The 21,896-nt window shown below is 43.9% G+C and overlaps 1 protein-coding gene across 1 annotated transcript in view; it reads right to left on the reverse strand.

The window, feature by feature from the left end:
* Positions 1 to 2,268: 2,268 nt before the first annotated feature.
* The window catches only part of LOC142202547 (piwi-like protein 2), a 48,169-nt gene continuing 28,541 nt past the window's right edge, over positions 2,269 to 21,896 (reverse strand). Inside the window, exons 14-23 of the mRNA XM_075272711.1 lie at positions 21,504 to 21,644; positions 19,652 to 19,765; positions 18,005 to 18,193; positions 12,276 to 12,377; positions 11,634 to 11,750; positions 7,745 to 7,833; positions 6,631 to 6,736; positions 5,594 to 5,847; positions 5,402 to 5,509; positions 2,269 to 2,629 (exon numbers count right to left, since the gene is read on the reverse strand). Coding sequence (XP_075128812.1) covers positions 2,473 to 2,629; positions 5,402 to 5,509; positions 5,594 to 5,847; positions 6,631 to 6,736; positions 7,745 to 7,833; positions 11,634 to 11,750; positions 12,276 to 12,377; positions 18,005 to 18,193; positions 19,652 to 19,765; positions 21,504 to 21,644 — 1,377 coding nt within the window. The 3' untranslated portion in view covers positions 2,269 to 2,472. The remainder of the gene's footprint in view (positions 2,630 to 5,401; positions 5,510 to 5,593; positions 5,848 to 6,630; positions 6,737 to 7,744; positions 7,834 to 11,633; positions 11,751 to 12,275; positions 12,378 to 18,004; positions 18,194 to 19,651; positions 19,766 to 21,503; positions 21,645 to 21,896) is intronic.

The raw sequence follows: 21,896 nt of genomic DNA on the forward strand, positions 1-21,896 counted from the left end.
CCATTATGGAGACCACTGTTTCAAAAGTGACAACAGGAAGTGCCGCCATATTGGTTGTAGCTTTTAAAGGATTTTGTCGCTATAACCACATATTCCCTAATAATAAGTATCCAGTTGTCCTGGAGTCCATTGTGTGAGCACCATATCATTCACTGCTATGGAACATACAATTCAACGCAGCCATCTCTATCAAGTCTCATAGAAGTAAATGTAGTAGTAGTATATAATACGTATAGTATGTAGTAGTAGTAGTGTATGTAGTAGTAGTAGTACTACACGGATTTGGGGACCCCTGGGGTCTTACAGATAATTGTTATCAGTTGGAGACCCCCGTTAAGGTAACATCTCCTAGCTTATTTGTATAGCGGCAACATATTCTGCAGCGCTTTACAGACATTGTCAATCACTAATATGGCGGCACCTCTGTCTGACATGTTTGCAAGAAGTGACACCACAACAAAACCTTCGTATCTCTCTAAGTAAATCTAAATATATGAAGACGTTCGACTTTGGAGTGTAAAGCTCTCTCTTTTTTTTAATGTAGATTGTGAGCCCCATATAGGGATCGCAATGTGCTTTTTTTTTTTTTTGGGGGGGGGGGGGGGGGGTCTAAATCTCTTTTGATGATGTCACCTTCAGATGGGCCTGGATGACCCTCCAGAAGATGCTCTCAGATGGAACTAAATGATAGTCTGTTTTCTTGCTGAATAAAACAAAGCTGTATTTGGGCTATAGAGCAGAACTCGGGGGGTGGGGGGTGGTCACAGCCGGGTGGTCTTCATGTATCTGCCCCCCTTGTTATTATGGTCCTATTAACATATACAGCCTGAGTGATCACAGGCTCAATGAATAGGGTTTTGCTTCCATGAATGAGGCCTTTGGTTTGGGTCAAATCTATGTGGTGGGAAATACCTTTTAGACATAGATGCAAATATTACGGTGCAAAATGGAATTGCCAAATTTACAATGATATAGTAATAACACAACAATGCCTTCTAATACACTGAATTATAAAGTGCTACTAAATATGTCCCTGCTATAGAAATCACCTTCATGAAAGTCAGGAGAAAGCTTGTTATTCTATAGTATATAATAAAGGAACGATCATTGCTGAGACCACCCCAGTGTGTGCCACGTGATCTGTCTCACTTTACTGTAGGAAACTCCATGGTGGCTTCATACAGTCTATTGACCATTCAGTGGTCGTGTGAGTAAAGATCCGTGGGGGTCCGGCTGCTAGGAATCAACAAAATCTCTATGTAAAGACCCTTAGAAATAAAAAACTTAGTGTGGTATGTTTATGCAGGGCTGGAGCGACGGTGCACGGCCTGGGAACTCTGCCTTTATGTTGTACGTCATGCCTTGACTTCTAGACATAGACATTGCCTTGAGAGATCCTTTAATGTAACTCTCCAAGCTCTTCTGTCAAATTGTAATAAAAAAAAAATTCTTAGTTATAAGAACGATAGCTATAGCGTTCCTAGAAAAGTGACAACCAATATGGCTGCTGTTGTGACATCCACTGGGATTGTCACCAAATGTCCTAACCTGCCTCTCTAAACATTCATTCAGGGATGGGTGTCAGCCCAGATAATGGTGATAGCGGTCACCGATGCTAATGTGAAAACTAAGGAACACTATTTGTAACAATTTGACAGAAGTTAAAGGGGCTTCCCAGGAGTTGAGTACTGATGACCTTAGTTCATGAATATCTGATCAGTCTAGGTCCGACACAGGGGACCCTGCAGATCAGCTGCTCAAAGCAGGAGGCAGCATGTAGGTGAGCATCGATCTGTTTGTAATGTCACGTTCATCGATTATGAGGTTGGTTTGCAGCTCCCTCCCAGGATCTGTAACACCAAGACCAGACCCTACACAATGTATGGTGCTGTAAATACTATTCATTGTAGAGGCAGCAGTGTTCACCCAAACAGGTGGAGGGGGTCCTGTGTGCCAGACCCTCACCAATCAGATATTAATGTCCTCTATAAAGGACAGGTCATCAATATGCAACTCCCAGAAAACCCCTTCAACCTTAGGACGACTGCAATCTGTGTACAGCGCTGCAGAATATGTTGCCACTACAAGAGCAAGGGGGTAAATAAAATGACTGTCCTACCTTCTGCACACTTTGTTTTAACTATAGCTTATAAGTTCCTAGGTAAACTCGAGACACATTCAGGTTTCATCTATAGCAGTGGTGTCCAACCTGTGACAGACAAGTCGTAGCAAAACTACATCATCACCGGCGTGTAATCTGTAGGTGGTTGTAAGGTTTAATATGTCCAGAGAAAACATCGTAGACATCTCAGGTTCTCTAACAAGCAAAAAACTAAATGAACTGTGGTAAAATAGGAGAGGGATAATGCTAAATCTGCAGACTCAGCATGATCCTATAGGTAGGGCAATAAAAACCGAAAGGGGATCATTCTAAAGTAACCAACAATTAGGGGGGTCCAAAGACTGTGTCATTTAAAGAAAAAACAGCTTGTCGCATAGCTGAATGGACGGCTCGCGGTGGAGGAACTGGCCAGACAGGAAGGCCAGTTTGTGGGCATATTTGCAAGGGGCTGGCACTCTGATGGTACCCGGCCAGTTCCAATACATGTGGCACAGCTTGAAAGTCAACCTGAAAAGAAAACAGGAAAAACAAATATTAAATGGAAACATATTCATTTCAGATCAAATATATAATAAAAAAAAAGGCAAAGTCACAACCAAAGCGACAGCCAGAGACAGGACGTCTTGTCAAAAGTGACCAAATGTTACTAGAAATCTATCAGGCCTATATGGGGCACTAAACCACCTACTGGTACGTATGGACTGGTGGCTTAGCCTACTAAATGGCCTACTCCTAACCCTGCTCGTGTCTGCAGTTATGTGCACGTCTTGGCTTCACTGTGCATGAGCACCAGGTACAACTCTGGCTGCAGTAAGAGCTGCGCATGCACCAGGAGAACAGGAGCCAGGTAAGTATAAAGGCTCATTCACACGGGGCAAGAGGAGGCGGATTAAGGCACTGAATCATTCTCCGCTCCTTCCGTTCGCCCAGCTGTGTAGTTCTCACTCTGACCTGCGCCTCTCGTGGTTGGAGTACGCTCAACTCCAGTCCTTTCTGAAGCAGTTTTCGCTCACTCCTCGCCTCTCTTCTCCTCCATTAGCCCTTGAATCCTATGTCGGGCGTCAGACCTCCCCCTCTCGTGCCCTTTCGCTTCTATATGATGTTCTCCTCTCGGATGTCACTGCGTAACTCCCTCCCTACGTCGCCGCTTGGAACGCCGACCTTCCTGTGGGTTTGTCATCTGCGGATTGGGACCGGTCCTTTTTGCTCTCTCACAAGCTGGCCCTCCCTTGTAGTGCTCAGGAGAGGAATTATAAGATTTTGTCCCGGTGGTATAGGTGTCCGGTGCTTCTCCATAGGATTTTTCCCGCTGTTCCGGACTTGTGTTGGCGCTGTGGCTCCGCTAGGGGTACTATGTTGCACATATGGTGGGACTGTGACGTTCTGCGCCCCTTTTGGGACGCGGTGTTTTCTTTGTATTCCAGGGTCAGTGGGCGCTCGGTGACTGTCTCTCCCCAGCTGGCACTTCTGTCGGTCATCCCTGGTAAGCTGTCGGAGATTAAGAAGGACCTCCTGGGGCACTTTCTCGTGGCCGCCAGGACCGTCATCCCCAGACACTGGCGCAGCCCTACCCCTCCCTCCTTGATTGAGTTCCTCCAGGAGTTCCTTCTTATTCAGCGGATGGAGACCTTGGTGGCGGAAGATTCCCCTGACTATTCCAAGTTTGAACTTCGTTGGCATCCCTGGGTTATGTTCCAGGAGTCGTCTGCCTTCTCTTCTGCCTTTGCTTGAGTGTGACATGGCCGTCTGTTTTCTTCTCCTTTTCTTCTTTTGCTTCCGTTGTGGTTCTTTTAGTCTTCGTCTTGTGTTTGTTTGTTTATTTCTTGTCTATTCCTTTTCCCTTTTTCCCTTTCTCGTTGGGCTATATTTGATTTGTGCGGAGGGGGGTCTTTTTGGCCTCCCTGTCCGCGGACTGTTATGTTTTTTCATTATTGCTCGACTTCATGTTTGTTGTTTGTTTTGTATTATTTTGAAAAATCTTTAAGAAAACCCGTTTAAGCATAAGGCGCTGAATCCATGTCAGAATCCGCCCCCTCACAATAGAGGTCTAAGTAGACCGCTAGCTTACTTTTTTCCGTGAGCGGTATGTTCCTGCTCACGTAAAAAAAAGAAGCGAGCCGCCCTCTCTACAGGCGGATTCCGCGGCAGATTCAGCCCCGCTGTCCGCCTCAAGGCAGCACCGTCAGGACTTGGCCCGTTCATTTGGCCCTAATCCGGAGCGGGAAACCGCGACTGTCAGAAGCCGCAACAGTCGTGGCAGGCGCATTTTGGTCCTACTCTGATGCGGCTTCCTGCGTCAAAGTCAGAACCAAAATACACCTAACCGTGCCCCGTGTGAACTAGCCCTAAAAGGTGTTTGTTCTTTTTTATTTAATTATTTTTTAATCCTGCCCACAGACACAGGGGTTTTCAGGGCCCAAACTGATTTTAGATATTGATGACCTATGCACGTGACAGGTCATCAGCATATAATCTATCAGGGCCTGACACTTGAACAGCGAGATCGGCTGATGTAGTACTTGTTTGTATAGGAGCGGTGCTGCCCCTTTCATTAGCAGCTTCCAGCACCTGGAGTCTACTACAAGAGCTGATCTGTGCGGGGTCCGAGTGTCTGACCCCAATAGATCAAATATGGATGACCTATCCTGTGAATAAGTCAATAGTATGAAAAATTCATTTGAGGCCAGAAAACCTCTTTAAGAAAAAAAGGCTATCCCGAGCTTAGCGCCCCCTTGTTCCTCAGCATCTTCTTTTCACCAGGGCTATGTAGTTGGGAGGCCAAACCTCACAGACTCTTCATAAATGTCTGACCGCTATAGTTAGTCAGTCATTAATAATCTATTGACTGATTCCTATGTAAGTAAATATGTAACAAACTATCCATCTAATTAATTATACTAATAATTTTCTAATTAAAAATAATTAGCCAATTTCTTTTGAAGCTGGCGTCAGAATGTGTCTCTCCAACTCCAGCCAAAATTGGTCCCAACTCCACAGGCCCTATTTCTGGACTGTCCCTTTAAGGCAGGATATAATCTCTCTCTTCTTTTTAATGTAGATTATGAGCCCCATATAGGGATCACAATGTACATTTTTTTCCTATCAGTATGTCTTTGTAGAGTGGGAGGAATCCACGCAAACACGGGGAGAACATACAAACTCCTTGCAGATGTTGTTCCTAGCAGGATTCAAACCCAGGACTCGATCGCTACAAGGCTGCAATGCTAACCAATGAGCCAACGTGTTGCCCCTATAATCTCTCTGTACAACATGCCTTACCTCTGTAAATGATCAGGGCTAAGGTTGGCGGTGTTCAAGACACATACGTAGTGAGTAGGAATGCCACAGCCCTGTCTTGCATGGTGAGAGAGCAAGAAGAAATCCACCCTATAGAATAAGACATAATCCTGTAAATACGTCTATTAGGACAAGTGTCGTGTAAGGTGTAATGCACATGGTAGAGCGGCTCACCAGTCACGGGAGGTGACAGTATGGTCCAACACTGTCCCTGGTGCCGGAGTTACAAATTCCCCAGTATGAGAAGAGTAGAGATTGGTGCTAACTCTCTTCTGCACCACAATCACTACCATGCGGGGCGAATAGTTCTCAAATGTACTGAAGCAAGTCTGGAGCTGCGGGATCTCATAATTCTGCACTACGTTCAGCTGACTGTCTGACACGCCATCTCGGTACACGACGATCTTCTCCGGCAGCATGTGGTTCACCTACATGGAAAAAGAATACTAATGTGCTGATATAAAAATCCAACCAACAAGGTAAATTGTTCTACTTTTCTATGCCATTTACTTAAAGGGATTCTATCATTAGAATCCCTTGTTTCAGTACTACCACATAGGAATAGTCTTAAGAAAGGTTCTGTCTGAAGACTCTCCAGCCCTTCTTCTTCTACGGGCAAAGCAAACTGCACGTCTTGTCAGCCATTTTTCTGTGGCCGCTACATGAGTGTACTGCACATGCGCAGTACGCTCATGTAGTTCTATGGAGTACAGAGCACACTGAGCATGCTCAATAGCTCTGTACCGGCATCCATTACGCATTGGATGTCGGTACAGAGCTACTGAGCATGCTCCATATGCTCTATACTCTGTAGAACTACATGATTCTACTGCGCATGCGCAGGACGTTCATGTAGCAGCCACTGAAAAATAGCCGACAAAACGCGCGCAGTCGGCTCTGCCCTGTGTTGCCCGGAAACTCATTTGCATATGGAGAAAACCGGGAATATCACCAGAACGGCGGCGCGGAGAAGAATTCTAAAGGTAGGGGAAGAATAGCCTTTATTAAGGCTATTCCGATGTGGTAGTACTAAAAAAAGAGAGTCTAATGATAGAATCCCTTTAAAGGGGGTCACTACAACCAATGTTAAACCTAAGGACAGTGACCGGCCTAAAGAAATGCTAGTAGACTGGGGGGGTCCTCATTGCTAGACAAAAAGCAAGCACATTAATAATCTTTCACAGTAAAACCTAGTAACATCCATTGCTCACCTCATGGAATTTCTGCAAGGCCCCCACTAGGCAAAGCTTTAGCCCATCCATGATTTCCTGATGGGGAAGCTGGAAGACAACACGCGAGTACCAGCGGGTCAAGCAGCTGCAAGGAGATCACAAGCGCTTGTGTTATTCTCTTTCATCACATTGTTATATGGTTGTCTTCTGATCAAGAAGAAATGAAGCAATGCCCTATACTGGGGACGTACATGATATCAGTGCAGGATCGGAGACGGTGACCAAAGTAACCACCGAAACCAAAGTGGCTGCACTGAAATCAGTGGGGGGTTTAATGGGTGGGCAGAGCTTATTCAGTTTTATGGCATTTCCTGTTTGTAGCCCCTTTAATATGTTACTCAGGTCTTTCTACTCAGTTCTGAATAAGCAGGGTAACAGCTTAAAGGCATTTTGAGGGATTTTTATTTTGATAACCAATTGTTAGGATAGGTGGGGGCCAACAACAAGCCCCGTACACAGATCTGTTGTTCAGGACTTCTATCGGGTCTGGTACTACACAGAATACTGAGCCAGAAGCAGATGACACTAGGTTCACACCTGCGTTTTGGTCTCCGTTCTGTGGTTTCCGTCTTCTGCATGCAAGAAGACGGAAAGCACAGACCGGGTCCGGCCGTGAGCGTTTTAAGCTCTCCGCCGCAAAACCGTTTTTTTAAATCCGGACACAGAGTACTGCATGTCCGACTCTGTGTCCGGATTAAAAAACACGGTTTTGCGGCGGAGAGCATAAAACGCTCACCGCCGCACATCTTTCTCACCCATTCAAATGAATGGGTGAGAAAGAGTCCTGCAGGTTTCCATAACCTGCCTCTGTTTTATGCAGGAAACGGAAACCTGCATAATGGAGTCCTGGGTGCAGATGTGAACGAGCCCTGACTGCATATTATATAGTAGCCATATGGCATTACTGTAGGTCAACCACTATATAACATATGAAGCCCGCTGCTTCAAGCTCCATAGCTTTAGTCCCAGAAAAACCCTTTTAAAGGGATCACATGGAAAATTTTAGTGCTGGTTGAAGCTGTCCTTTAACGTTAAACTAAACATTTCAACACCATATAAAGCCATAGCAAGCATTAAATGTGCAGATACTCACTGGTTCATGCTGGCCACAAATCCAGTCACTGACCGCAAACCACGACTAGGGTCATGGTAAACATCAATTCCGATGACCATCAAGTATTTCTAGGTGGAGAAGACAAATAATAAGTATAACATGCAAATGAGGACGTTGTATTGTGGTGGATTTATGTCTGATGGTCCTTATATAGCTTCATGTCATTTATCTCATCTACAATACTCAGCAGTGCAGTGGTTATTTTACATGGAGATGTTCATCCTAAAGTCACCTATTCCTCATATTTCTCCTATGATCACTGCTTATAGGTGTCCAGTGCAGGGATCCCTTTCTTCTGACTGGGACAATCTATCAGATTATAGGGTCACATACTGATAGAATCCAACAGGATTGGAAATAGATTTGTGCAAATCCATAAAATACATGAGAAGAGGTGACGGAGGAGGAGGAGGATGAAGCTGCAGTTCTCATGGTTAAGAGCACCCTGAACCACAGATGTCACTTCTAACAACGCTGTTGATTAGAGATGAGCGAGTAGTGAAATATTCGATATTCGTTTTGAATAGCCCCTCAATATTCGACCAAATATCGAATTCCATTATAGTCTATGGGGAATACTTGGAAACCTTCTTTCCTCTACGTTAGTATGGACAGAAAAAAAAAAATTAAACCTAAAGAAACATTAGCATGTGCTCATTACAATTCCTGACTTGATGGCAACATTAAGCAGAGTGCAGGTAACAACGCTGACGAGGCCCGAGCACCAAGAACAGGTGTTACAATGGCTAGCGGATAATGCTTCCAGCTGCATTTGCACCAGCCAGTCAGACAATACCTAAAGTCGTGTTCCTACTTAAGAGTCTGCCCCTCCTTCCTCCCAATATGTCCAAACTTCCCAGCACAGTCATCCCACCCTTTCCCAGGAGCTGTTTTCGGGTCCTCTAACTGTCTCTCATTCTGGCCAACCACTTCCCACATCCCAGGAGCTAACAGACAAATTTCTCTGTCCTGATGCCCAAACACTGGAGCATCCGCCATCTCCTGCCAATTTTGTGGTTGTGGACCAGCAACCGGCATTTCTCTGCCTCAGTGATGATGACAAGACATAGTTGCCATCAGGTCAGGGGTGATGTATAGTGGGGAAAGCAGTGTAGATATGGAGGCAGGCGGAGCACCAACAAAGGTGGCTAGAGGCAGAGGCATGTCCAGAGGCAAAGGACAGCTGCTTCACAGAAGCCAGGCCACAGCCAGCAAAGCCCACCTGTACTAGCCACTCGCCCAAAACTCGCCCATGTTGGCCACCTCCCTCGATGGTGTGTAGATTTTTCAACGTATGCGCGGAGGACAAACTAAGTGAGTTTTACACACTGTGCAACTCAAAACTAAATAGGGGCTCTGAGAAACCTGACCACCTCGGCCATGCCCCGTCATTTGGAAGGCAAGCACTGGGCTCAGTGGGAGAAAGCTAACGCTGGACAATCATCGTCCGGCGTTGCCGCCAATTACTCTTTCACTGTGTCCCATACCATCAGATATCATCCCATACCAAATCTTGTGCGGACATTAGCATCAGACACTAGCTGTGTCCGTGACATATTGCATTGACTTAAATGGACATTGGGTGCGTTCTTTTACACTCCGTGCCTGTCCTTAACTGTCCGTTCCCAAACATGTCTGACTTTTCAAGCGGACAGCTAAACCCGACATGTAGGTTTTTGCTGTCCGCTTGAAAAGTGGGACATCTTTGGGAACGGACAGTTAAGGACAGACCCGGACTGTAAAAGAACGCACCCAATGTCCATTTAAATCAATGCAAAATGTCACGGACACAGCTAGTGTGCGATGCTAATGTCTGCACAGGATTTTGCACGGACATTAGCAGCGGACACTAGCTGTCGGACACCGACAGTAGTGTGAACGCTCCCTTAGTATTATATCTACCTGTATATTCTGTGTATTGTATGTAAACCCTCAAATGTAAAGCACCATGGAATTCATGGTGCTATATAAATAAACAATAATAATAATAAGTTCAGTGCGTCCAATTGCTTCAGCGCGGACGGTGTGAAGAGGAGTAGTAGTGGAGGAAATGGAGAGTGACCCTTCCAGTGGGGGCAGCAAAGTCATGCCAAGTAGCACACTGGCACACATGGCTGACTTCATGTTGGGCTGCTTTTCCAGAGACAAAGGCATAGTTCACATCATGGAGAGCAAACAATACTGGATTTTGCAATCCTCGACCCCCGGTATAAAAATAACATCTTGTCCTTCGTTCTGGTAGGGAAGAGGAACAATCGCATAAATGATTGCCACAAGCAACTGGTGCAGAATATGATGGAAATGTTTGCATCAACCCTCGCTGGCGGCAGAGAGGAGATTTCCTCCAAGAGGCTGACAACTGCCTTCTGGTCCACAATCACCCGGGGAACACTCTCCAAGGTGCGGGACACATTAATGGCCCCCCCGGTCAAACTACCACCACTGAGGAGCCTAGTGTCACCAGGACGGAAAAGTATAGGCAGATGTTGTGTGAATACCTGGCCAACCACAGGCTTGTCCTCTCTGATCCCTCTGCGCCTTACACGTATTGGGTGTAGAAGTTGGACCTGTGGCCCTTGGGGTGAGTGGAGGCTTCCCCCAGCTGAGCTTTGGGTGAGTTTGACGAAGGGCTGCAAGTACGCCCCCCAGTTAGCCTTTTTGGTGGCATAGAGTGTACACAATGAACCCCAACTGTCACTTGCTGAGCCACTCTTCTACTTGTAACTGCACCCCAAATGTAAAGCACCATGGAATTAATGGTGCTATATAAATAAACAATAATAATAATGATAGTACCTGCATGTCTATGCTCTCTTTTGAGTTCTAGTTAGATTTGTGCACCTGCATTTCATCTTATGCCCCATTCTGTGACTTCAACCCACAAGCAGAGTTCTTTTTTTGTGCCCCTTTGTGCCAATTCAGCCCTGCCCCACCAGTTGTAATTCTTTCTTCCCTATCTTGGAGTTGTGACTTGCACCAGCAGCGTTTAGAGTGTCAGGCCCATTCTGTTGCTTCAGCCCAGGTATATACTGTATACCAGTGGTATGGAATTTGAGCCCTAAAAAGTGCTTTTGAGAACTTTCTGCAGGATAAGCCTATAAGCTGATGGTGTTTATAGACTCTTCAAGCAGTGTTGCTTTTTTCAGAATATTTCCTGCCCAGCAGAAGCTAAAATTTCTCTCTGACCCTCAGCACGATGTCTTTCCCTAGCTCACCAAACCGCATCTAGCACGAATATGGCTGAATAAAACTGTTCCACGCAGTCTTATTTCTCTTGTGAAAATGAGGGACAGTGTGTTGGAACGGTCCGTGTTTGAGTTTCCGGGGTCTGAGGAGAGGTATTGGATGTCACTGAAGAGAGATCTGTACCTTTACTATATGTTGTGCTTCTGTGCTCTATGGGATGTGCGACACATTTACTGAGTGGTCTTCCAGCCTGTGCTACATCACAGAATGCCATGTGTGTACAATCTGATGACTGTAAATAAAGCTGTTTAATCAACCCAAAACAGTACAAGGTGACAAGATCAACTAGATATGATTAAAAAAAATCCATAAGACTAGGTTCACACTAGCGCTCGCTCCACATTCAGGGATTCTGTTCCCCATGCATTGAAAAATGAAACACTTCTCTCTCCACATTTTTTGGGCGGAAACCAGGCAGACCTCATTAAAGTCTATGGGGTCTGTGAGTAACTGCTTTTTAAGCGGACTGGGTTTCTGTTTTTTGAGTCCACTTGGGAAGAAAGGAAACCCAAACGCTACTTTGAACCTAAAAGAAACATCTCCACAGGCTTTACAGGCCATAGCCTTTCTCTTAACACACAAAGACAATGGTCCATTCCTTATCAGCCTGCAAGTCACTCACCAATGGGATGTCTACGCCCCACAGCTCACCCCCTAGTTTGCAGTTTATCTGCAATAGAATTTTTTGGGCAATGCTCCGCAGTTTCTGTGGATTAGAGATGGTTCTGGAGTTCACAACCTGTTAAATGAAAAGTATACAAAAATAAGAAGAGGGAAATATGGTGTGTATAGAGTAAGCTAGAAAAGAAGTGGTTGTGCTGTGCCATGCCATCGCTGCCATTGAAATCAATGGGAGCTAGCTGCCCTTTCTTCAGGCGGATTCCGCGGCTGATTCAGCCATGGCGTCCGCCTCGCGACAACTCCCTCCACCACTAGGCCCATTCATTTAGGCCTAATCCAGAGCAGAAAGCTGCGACGGGATGCCAGTGTGAACTAGCCCTGAGAAATGTCCATTTAGTGCCATTATCATCTTTCAGATGACTCCAAGATGATAGGTTTACCTGTAAAATTTCCAGAGATATCACCAGCTGAAAACCCAGTCGGGATTGACATATTTACTATGGCTTAAAATGCCTGCATTATAACGGTTCTCTGCGTGACACGATATGGCTATTTTACTTGTGTCAAGTTGAGATCTTAACTCAAATTTCAAAAACAGTAAATCTGTAAGTAGCACAAGGCAGGAATGTAGAAGGATCCTTACCTGAGATGGGACAGGGGTCTGTACACAGCACATCTTCTTTATGGCACCATACAGGTCATCCCTGGTCCCAGATATTATGCAGACAATAAGCTGCACCTTGGCCTGTCAACAACAAAGACGTGTGATCATGGGGGTGATAACTTTACAATGTGTTATACTATATGGATCTTCAAAAATCTGACCTGCACAAGTAAAATCAATTCAACAAGATGATGTTTTTTTTAAATATTATTTACTTTTCATTTTAAGCATCAGCAGCCCCTCCTGTACTTGCCTATCCGGGTGCAGGACTGTCCACTACAGTCTTGTCTTTTACCAAATGCTGCACTAGTAACACTGAGCATCAAACTCAACTCTGCTACACCAATGGCACCACACAACTATACCAGCGGCTCAGCTCTGCTTCCATTTTCCATTGTGGGCTCCACAGGAGAGAAAATGGAGGAGGAAGACCACCTCATATTCTGTAGTGTGACCCTACCCTAATAAGAGGGAGCATCTACCCAGTAATGTGTCATCTAACGTGTATGGCAAGATGGAGGCGCCATAGGTGAGGTAACGTGCTTTAGTAAATGGGAGAAGCTGTGGTAAACGTGTGACCGGCCCCGAGTACAGTGCACTCAGCTTTATACGTCTCGCTCAGTCTTGATGATCAGCTCGAAGATGATAGAGATAAAAATGTGCTGGGAAAAGAATATGCAGAGTTGTCTTGGAAAAGTGCCAACTTTAGGAGGGTAGCTCCTTATAGATCAATGCCTGGATTTCAGGAAACCTTTTAAGGCTGTATTCACACAGAGTAACGCCAGGCGTTTTTTGTGTGCTTTTTTGCACATAGCGCTGCGTTAACGCCGCGTAGCGCCGCGTTAACGCCAGGCAACGCCACCGCAAAATAGTGCGGCGTTAACGCCGCGTATACGCGGCGCTATGTGCAAAAAGCACACAAAAAACGCCTGGCGTTACTCTGTGTGAATACAGCCTAACATGATCTGGGATTAAAATCAGAGCAGAATATCTACTGCAAAAGGAAAAAATATTGGTTGGACCAAATACTCCGAAATGAAGATAGACCCATCCGCAGAAAGTGGATTCAGGGGATACAGTCCTAGATCAGTGCAAAGCAGGGAATTGGCGGGCTAGGTGAGAGGTCACAGATGTGAGACACAGAGGTGCGTACCTACAGGGGGTGCAGAAGTAACAATCACTATCAGGCCCTGTAGCCTTGGGAGTCCCACAGGTCTCTCTACAACATAAGACGACCCCAGTATTATAGGTAGTACATGGTAAGTGGAGAACAGCTGCTTCAAGATGCACCTCTGGTGGGACAGAGGGGGTACTGTGTCATCCAGGTCACTTTTTGGTGAGTTTGCACTTCAGGTATTTCTTCCCCCTTAGCCTGGATTATTATACATGTGATATGTGTTGGGCAGGGGCTGAGCACTGGAGAACGACACCTGCACTCTCTTTCGCTGCTCACTGAAGCTTATACTCTTATGCTCAGTCCTACACAAATAAGCTTCAAGTGGTGACTTTTAAGTGTTGTTTTATGCAATACACTGTGGGGGGTTTACTGAGGAGCATACAGTCCTATGAAAAAGTTTGGGCACCCCTATTAATCTTAATCATTTTTAGTTCTAAATATTTTGGTGTTTGCAACAGCCATTTCAGTTTGATATATCTAATAACTGATGGACACAGTAATATTTCAGGATTGAAATGAGGTTTATTGTACTAACAGAAAATGTGCAATATGCATTAAACCAAAATTTGACCGGTGCAAAAGTATGGGCACCTCAACAGAAAAGTGACATTAATATTTAGTAGATCCTCCTTTTGCAAAGATAACAGCCTCTAGTCGCTTCCTGTAGCTTTTAATCAGTTCCTGGATCCTGGATAAAGGTATTTTGGACAAACAATTCAAGTTCAGTTAAGTTAGATGGTCGCCGAGCATGGACAGCCCGCTTCAAATCATCCCACAGATGTTCAATGATATTCAGGTCTGGGGACTGGGATGGCCATTCCAGAACATTGTAATTGTTCCTCTGCATGAATGCCTGAGGATTTGGAGCGGTGTTTTGGATCATTGTCTTGCTGAAATATCCATCCCCGGCGTAACTTCAACTTCGTCACTGATTCTTGAACATTATTCTCAAGAATCTGCTGATACTGAGTGGAATCCATGCGACCCTCAACTTTAACAAGATTCCCGATGCCGGCATTGGCCACACAGCCCCAAAGCATGATGGAACCTCCACCGGATTTTACAGTGGGTAGCATGTGTTTTTCTTGGAATGCTGTTTCTTTTTGGACGCCATGCATAACGCCTTTTTTTATAACCAAACAACTCAATTTTTGTTTCCAAAATGAAGCTGCCTTGTCCAAATGTGCTTTTTCATACCTCAGGCAACTCTATTTGTGGCGTACGTGCAGAAACGGCTTCTTTCTCATCACTCTCCCATACAGCTTCTATTTGTGCAAAGTGCGCTGTATAGTTGACCGATGCACAGTGACACCATCTGCAGCAAGATGATGCTGCAGCTCTTTGGAGGTGGTCTGTGGATTGTCCTTGACTGTTCTCACCATTCTTCTTCTCTGCCTTTCTGATATTTTTCTTGGCCTGCCACTTCTGGGCTTAACAAGAACTGTCCCTGTGGTCTTCCATTTCCTTACTATGTTCCTCACAGTGGAAACTGACAGGTTAAATCTCTGAGACAACTTTTTGTATGCTTCCCCTGAACAACTATGTTGAACAATCTTTGTTTTCAGATCATTTGAGAGTTGTTTTGAGTAGCCCATGATGCCACTCTTCAGAGGAGATTCAAATAGGAGATCAACTTGCAATTGGCCACCTTAAATACCTTTTCTTATGATTGGATACATCTGGCTATGAAGTTCAAAGCTCACTGAGGTTACAAAACCAATTTTGTGCTTCAGTAAGTCAGTAAAAAGTAGTTAGGGGAATTCAAATCAATAAAATGATAAGGGTGCCCATACTTTTGCACCGGTCAAATTTTGGTTTAATGCATATTGCACATTTTCTGTTAGTACAATAAACCTCATTTCAATCCTGAAATATTACTGTGTCCATCAGTTATTAGATATATCAAACTGAAATGGCTGCTGCAAACACCAAAATATTTAGAACAAAAAATGATTAAGATTAATAGGGGTGCCCAAACTTTTTCATAGGACTGTATAATACAGTGTGTGTGTGTGGGGGTATACTGTGGAGTATATAATACTGTGTGGGGGTATACTGTGGAGCATATAATATTTAAATTTTTTTGAAACTATATTTCGGCCCTCCAATGATCTGAGGGACAGGGAACTAGCGTAAAAAGGGCCACTCCATTGGAGCCCCCTATAACAATACTAGTGATACGGCAGCAGGAGTCCAGTACTCAGTTAAGGCCGGAGACAGCACACGGATAGCCCACAGGAGGCCTGAGGTAGTAGTCCAGGAGCAGATACTTGAGACAAAGTGGAAGTCTGTAGCATCTCAGGAGTTTTTAGTGAAGCTACAGAGAGCTTTCAGCCAGCAGAGAGTAGTTCCAAAGAAATAGAGAAGATCACCAGCAAGGAGATCTCCTGGGTGTCCAGCTTGTATCCAGATACCTGTACACAATACCAACACAAAGTAGGAAGTGTCAGAGTCACCTATATATATATATAGGCAGTCCAATCAGGGTTAATTCAGTGTGGGTTCTAATCAGTGGAAACACAAAAGTCCAGCAGACAGCTATTCAAGAAGCTGAATAGCTCAGCAAGCAAAGAGACACTGGGCAAGACAGCAGGTCACAGGTTCAAATCCTGACACCCCCCTCCAGGACAACCAGCTTCTCATCTTTGATCCTGCATGCTTTCACATATCTCTGCTATGCTTCTCTGGACGCAGCAGCCAAAGTGGTGGCCATCCGCCATACAGTGTGGATTTGGTCATGGAATACTGAATCCATTGCCTTCCTTCACTTCTCGCGGGCCAAACAGGGCAGACTTGTGGGCAAAGGTCTTGAGAAGCTCATCTCTGAAGTTACCAGGGAAAAAAGCTCTCTCCTCCTTCAGCAGAAAGTTGGAAGTGCAGAGAGGGATAAAAGCTTACTGGATATAAGGGTAGAATTTGTTAGCTTACTATAAGGTTAAAATGCACATAAGGCTATAAGCTCAAAATCTGCAATAAAAAAGTAACAATTTCTTCCGGATTTTTGCAATTTTAATGTGACAGTTAGGGGGCTAAGAACGTGAATTGGCAGGGGAGGTGAAAGGTCCTCTATAAAGGTGCATGATGGGTTTATAGGCACTGTGTCCCATTTATTCAGCTCTGTATGTGTAACAACGTCTGCTATTACAGCTCAGTATCATTTTGTTAAATGGGGCAAACCTGCAGTGAGCCGTAATACCAGCCACAGTATAGATAAACAAAATGAATGGGGTACAACACTCGTCCGAGGGCCCAGGCCCCTTTAAGCAGTTACATTGATGGTGGTGCACAGAGCTGGACCCTCGGCACTGAGCTAATATTGATGGCCTACCCTAACAATAGGCTATCATGTGTAAAATATTGGATAACCCTTTAAAAACTGATGTCTTATGAATGCAAACTTTTTCGGAATAAAGCCAGCCTAGTGATCAGCTTATTGCTGCATATGTAGCTTGTAACGTTTCAGTGGCGAGCTGCGACTAGCCGGACATTTCCCATATAAAAGCTGTAGAAATATATGCTAACCATTAAAAGTAATGGCCAGAGACATAAGGCAGGGGCTCTTTAGTGAGACCAGTCCTTGTTAGGGCCTCAGCGGACATGTGGTTAACAGCAAACAAGAAATGTGTCTATGTGTTATGTTAAACAATATTTTTTAAGAATACTTATATTTAAAAAAAATTCTAAAAAAAAACCCCTTACAATTCTAACTCTTGCCACTAAGCTTAAAGCATTCAGTGACTTCCTGATTTCTACAGAAGAACCATGGGCCATAGACGTAATAATCTGGAGAAAACTCTATTCAGTTGTATGAGAGTGTTTCTACGTATGCTCTTTTATACCTGAACAGGTCATTGTATAGATACGGGAATAGACAAGCAGAAAAATTCTCTATTGTGACTGGCAGATACATAGACATGACAGCTGTGATGGTTATTGTGCTGGTAAGTGAGGAGACTGCTGCAAAGAAATCTCCTACAGAAACCAGAAAATATTATATGGCCTAGTGGACAACGTCAGAACTGCAGGAATTTGTTTTTGCATAGGTAACATGGAAAAGTTTTAAAAACCGCACCAAAAATATACAAAATGTATAAATATACGTTTACCATAAAACTTGATTTAAAAAAAATAAATAAAAAAAAAATAAAATATCGCTCATTTTCTGGTGACACATCTCTAAAGCGGTCGTCTTAACCCCTTATATACAATTACATGAGAATCTTTTGGAGCCAATCTAAAAACTGGTGACTGACATCATGTACCATCATCATACCCATACTGATATAAAACGTCTGATAGTCCTAATCTCCTCCCCTTCCTAAAAAGTAAAAAACACAAAAGTCTGACATTGGTTCTCACAAACAGGATACAGAGGTCACCAGTCCACTTGCTAAATCCCAGTATATTTTCTAGTAAAGCCTCACATGACTCATTTGTGTATCCGATATTGTCCTTCTGACCAACACCAGTCATTTCCTATCATGATGAATGTTGAGGTTTATTTCCCATACAGTGGGCCTAGTGACCTTACCTCCCCCTCCAGCAGTGACCTGATGCTTTGGACATATGTCTCTACACGGTCGTCTCTAAGCTCAATACAACTGGGCTGATTCACACGCATGCCAATTGGGCTGGCAATCCGGTCAATGGCACTAGTAAGATCCTTGACTTGAGTGCAGGCACGTTTAGGGTATATCACTACCCAATATTGCAGAGGAACCTGAGGAGGAAACAAAGAATAAGATTTACCCTGGAAAAATGCTGATTCTGATGCCGGAAGTGTATCTTCTAAAAAGCTGCAACTGAGACTGTACCATCTAAGAATTTACACCAAGGAAGGGCTTAATTTGCCACCTCCCCCCTGTAGGAAGCTGAGCAGTTGTCACAACGGCGTGCACTATTGCACGAACATCACCGGAATCAATGCAATCAATCACATGATGAATGCCATAACATAAACATTCCCCGAATCTCCATTGTATGGTTGAGTGGCCTCCCCACCCCTAGAAAACATGATTAAAAGGTGATAAAAAAAACCCCATACATATTCCACAATGAGATCAACAAAAATTACAGCTCACCCCACAAAAAATGAGCCCCCATACAGCTCTGCAGATGGAAACATAAAAAGGTAAAAGGGCGTCAAAATAGGGCAATGCAAAGCAAATTATTATTATTAGAATTTTTTTTTTTAAAGAACTGTATAAAGGCATAGAAAAAAACGATATAAATTTGCTGTATACTGGCCCACAGAATCAGGCTATTGTTACACAAAAGATCTGTTTTGCAGGCTCTAAAACAAACAGACATTTTACAACCTAGGGTATTTCCATTTTTGTTGTTTCCACCCCCCAACAAATTTTAATTTAGACGGAACATGCAATGGTGCCGTTAAAAAGTACAACTTGTCCTGCAAAAAACAAGCTCTCATATCACCATATCAGAAAGCAGTATAGCACCGAAAAGAGAGCAGCACTATGTAAATACGCGCAATTGGTACAAGCCTCCAGTCAGGGGCAAAATCACCAAAGTAGCAAAATGAGGTAGCACTCCAAAATTGATGCAACAAATACTTTAGTAGCCCAGTAACGCAACGTTTCGGTTTAACCTGAACCTTTCTCAAGCCTATATCATAAGGGAAGGTATAAACATGAAAAATTGAAAGCCTGCATTGGTGGGAAGGGGTTAAACAAGCGACTGTAGAAAACAAAGAAAAATAAAGAATTAAAAAAAACAAAAAAACTTGCTGCAACTTTTACTGAATCCTTACAACATCTCCATCTATACCTGTAAAGTGGATGTGTATAAAACAGCAAATACAATATAAATACATACAAGTCTGGCTCTAGCGACACCTTTTGAAAAGGTAGATCCCTATAGATTGGCGATTCTCAATTTTTTTCAAGCGATGTATCCCCTAGTGAGAAAAAGTCCTAACCAAGTACCCCCAAAGTAATGATCTCTTATATTACTTCTGACAGTTATGTAATGACCCCGACATGTAACACAATGACCCCCACATATGCCATAATGGTCTTAAAAATGTAACATAATGACAACTTTTGTACTATTCTGTCAAAGTGCAGCAAAGGGGTTTCACACAGCTCTACGTCACTATCAAAAACAATAAAAATTACATATATATAATAATATAATATATATATAGATATAGACATACAGATGAAATGGATGGTTCACGGGTTACTTCTCTGGTCCAGTTCAGGTCCTCTCCTGGTGGGAACGAATTGTTCCTTAGGTTAATTTTCTCCACTGGTAGAATCCTTCCAGACGTCTGCAGAAAGCAAGGTGTATAGGAAACTAATTCTTATACAATACTAAAAATCTCATCAGTGTAATATTAAACCGATAAGTAAAGAATGTCCTACAGTGTTGGCCAAAAGTATTGGCCCCCCTGCAATTCTGTCAGATAATCCTCGTGTTCATCCAGAAAATGATTACAAGCACAAACTCTTTGGTAATATCTTCATTTATTTTGCTTGCAATGAAAAAACACAAAAGAGAATGAAAAATAAGTCAAATCATTGATCATTTTACACAAAACTCCAACAATGGGGCGGACAAAAGTATTGGCCCCCTCAGCCTAATACTTGGTAGCACAACCTTTAGACACAATAACTGCGCACAACCGCTTACGGTAACCAGCAATGAGTTTCTTACAAGGCTCTGCTGGAATTTTAGACCCTTCTTCTTTGGCAAACTGCTCGCGGTCCCCCCTGAGATGTGAAGGGGGCCTTCTCCAAACTGCCACCAAGAGATCTCTCCTCCCCCACAGGTGTTCTATGGGATTCAGGGCTGGACTCATTGCTGCCACTTTACAAGTCTCCAGGGCTTTCTCTCACCACCATTTTCTAGTGCTGACCTGAAGTGTGTTTTGGGTCATTGTCCTGCTGGGAGACCCCTGACCTCTGAGGGAGACCCAGCTTTCTCACACTGGGCCCTACATTATGCTGCACAATGTGTTGGTCGTCTTCAGACTTCATAATGCCATGCACACGGTCAAGCAGTCCAATGCCAGAGGCAGCAAAGCAACCCCAAAACATCAGGGACCCTCCGCCATGTCTGACTGTAGGGACCGTGTTCTTTTCTTTGAAGGCCTCTTTTTTTCCCTGTAAACTCTATGTTGATGCCTTTTCCTACTTTTGTCTCATCTGACCAGAGAACATTCTTCCAAAACGTTTTTGGCTTTTTCAGGTAAGTTTTGGCAAACTTCAGCCTGGCTTTTTTATGTCTCTGGGTCAGAAGTGGGGTCTTCCTGGGTCTCCTACCATACAGTCCCTTCTCATTCAGACGCTGACGGATAGTACGGGGTGACACTGTTGTACCCTCGGACACATCTAGGGAGGTTAGCCACAGTGCCATGGGCTTTAAACTTCTTGATGACACTGCGCACGGTAGACACAGGAACATTCAGGTCTTTGGAGATGGACTTGTAGCCTTGAGATTGCTCATGCTTCCTCACAATTTTGCTTCTCAAGTCCTCAGACAGTTCTTTGGTCTTCTTTCTTTTCTCCATGCTCAATGTGGTACACACAAGGACTCAGGACAGAGGTTGAGTCAACTTTAATCCATTTCAACTGGCTGCAAGTGTGATATAGTTATTGCCACCACCTGTTAGGTGCCTCAGGTAAGTAACAGGTGCTGTTAATTACACAAATTAGAGAAGCATCACATGATTTTTCAAGCAGTGCCAATACTTTTGTCCACCCCCTTTATGTTTGCTGTGAAATTATATCCAATTTGGCTTTTTGACAATTCTTTTTGCGGTTTTCCACTGAAGACAAATTAAATGAAGATAATAATACCAAAGAATTTGTGCTTGCAATCATTTTCTGGAAGAATATTATCTGACAGAATTGCAGGGGTGCCAATACTTTTGGCCAACACTGTAAGAGGGCATACAGCCACTTAATATTTCCATAAAGGGACTATATCAGGGGGAATATAAGGAATACTGATGCAAATAACACATAAATATACATCAGCACATACAGCATTTGTACAATCCCTACAATGTGTATATCGGAGTCTATCTGTAGGCCCCATCTCTGCATCTCAGCCTGCGCCTCCTCTTTGGTCTGGATTCTCTTAATCATCTTTCCAAGCGATATGTGGTGCTGCTTAGGACTCAGGTGTATCTGCTGGGTCAAGTCCTGGAAACAGAACAAGGACATGGTTGGCACCACAAGCTGAGCCAGGGGGGAGACATTTCATAAGAGAAAAGGCTTGCAAAGGTCAAATTAAGTAAAGCTGTCCTCCACCCACCTACACCCCACATATGTATTACAAACTTGTCGTCGTTGTGATCTCTTCCCCCATAGATAATGGGTTGTTTCATCAATGTACGGATACAGACCTATTGTAATTTGTATGGGTACTATGTAGATTTCTCCAGCAATATCAAT

This window comes from Leptodactylus fuscus, chromosome 5, assembly GCF_031893055.1.
Source record: "Leptodactylus fuscus isolate aLepFus1 chromosome 5, aLepFus1.hap2, whole genome shotgun sequence".
Classification (NCBI taxonomy): domain Eukaryota; kingdom Metazoa; phylum Chordata; class Amphibia; order Anura; family Leptodactylidae; genus Leptodactylus; species Leptodactylus fuscus.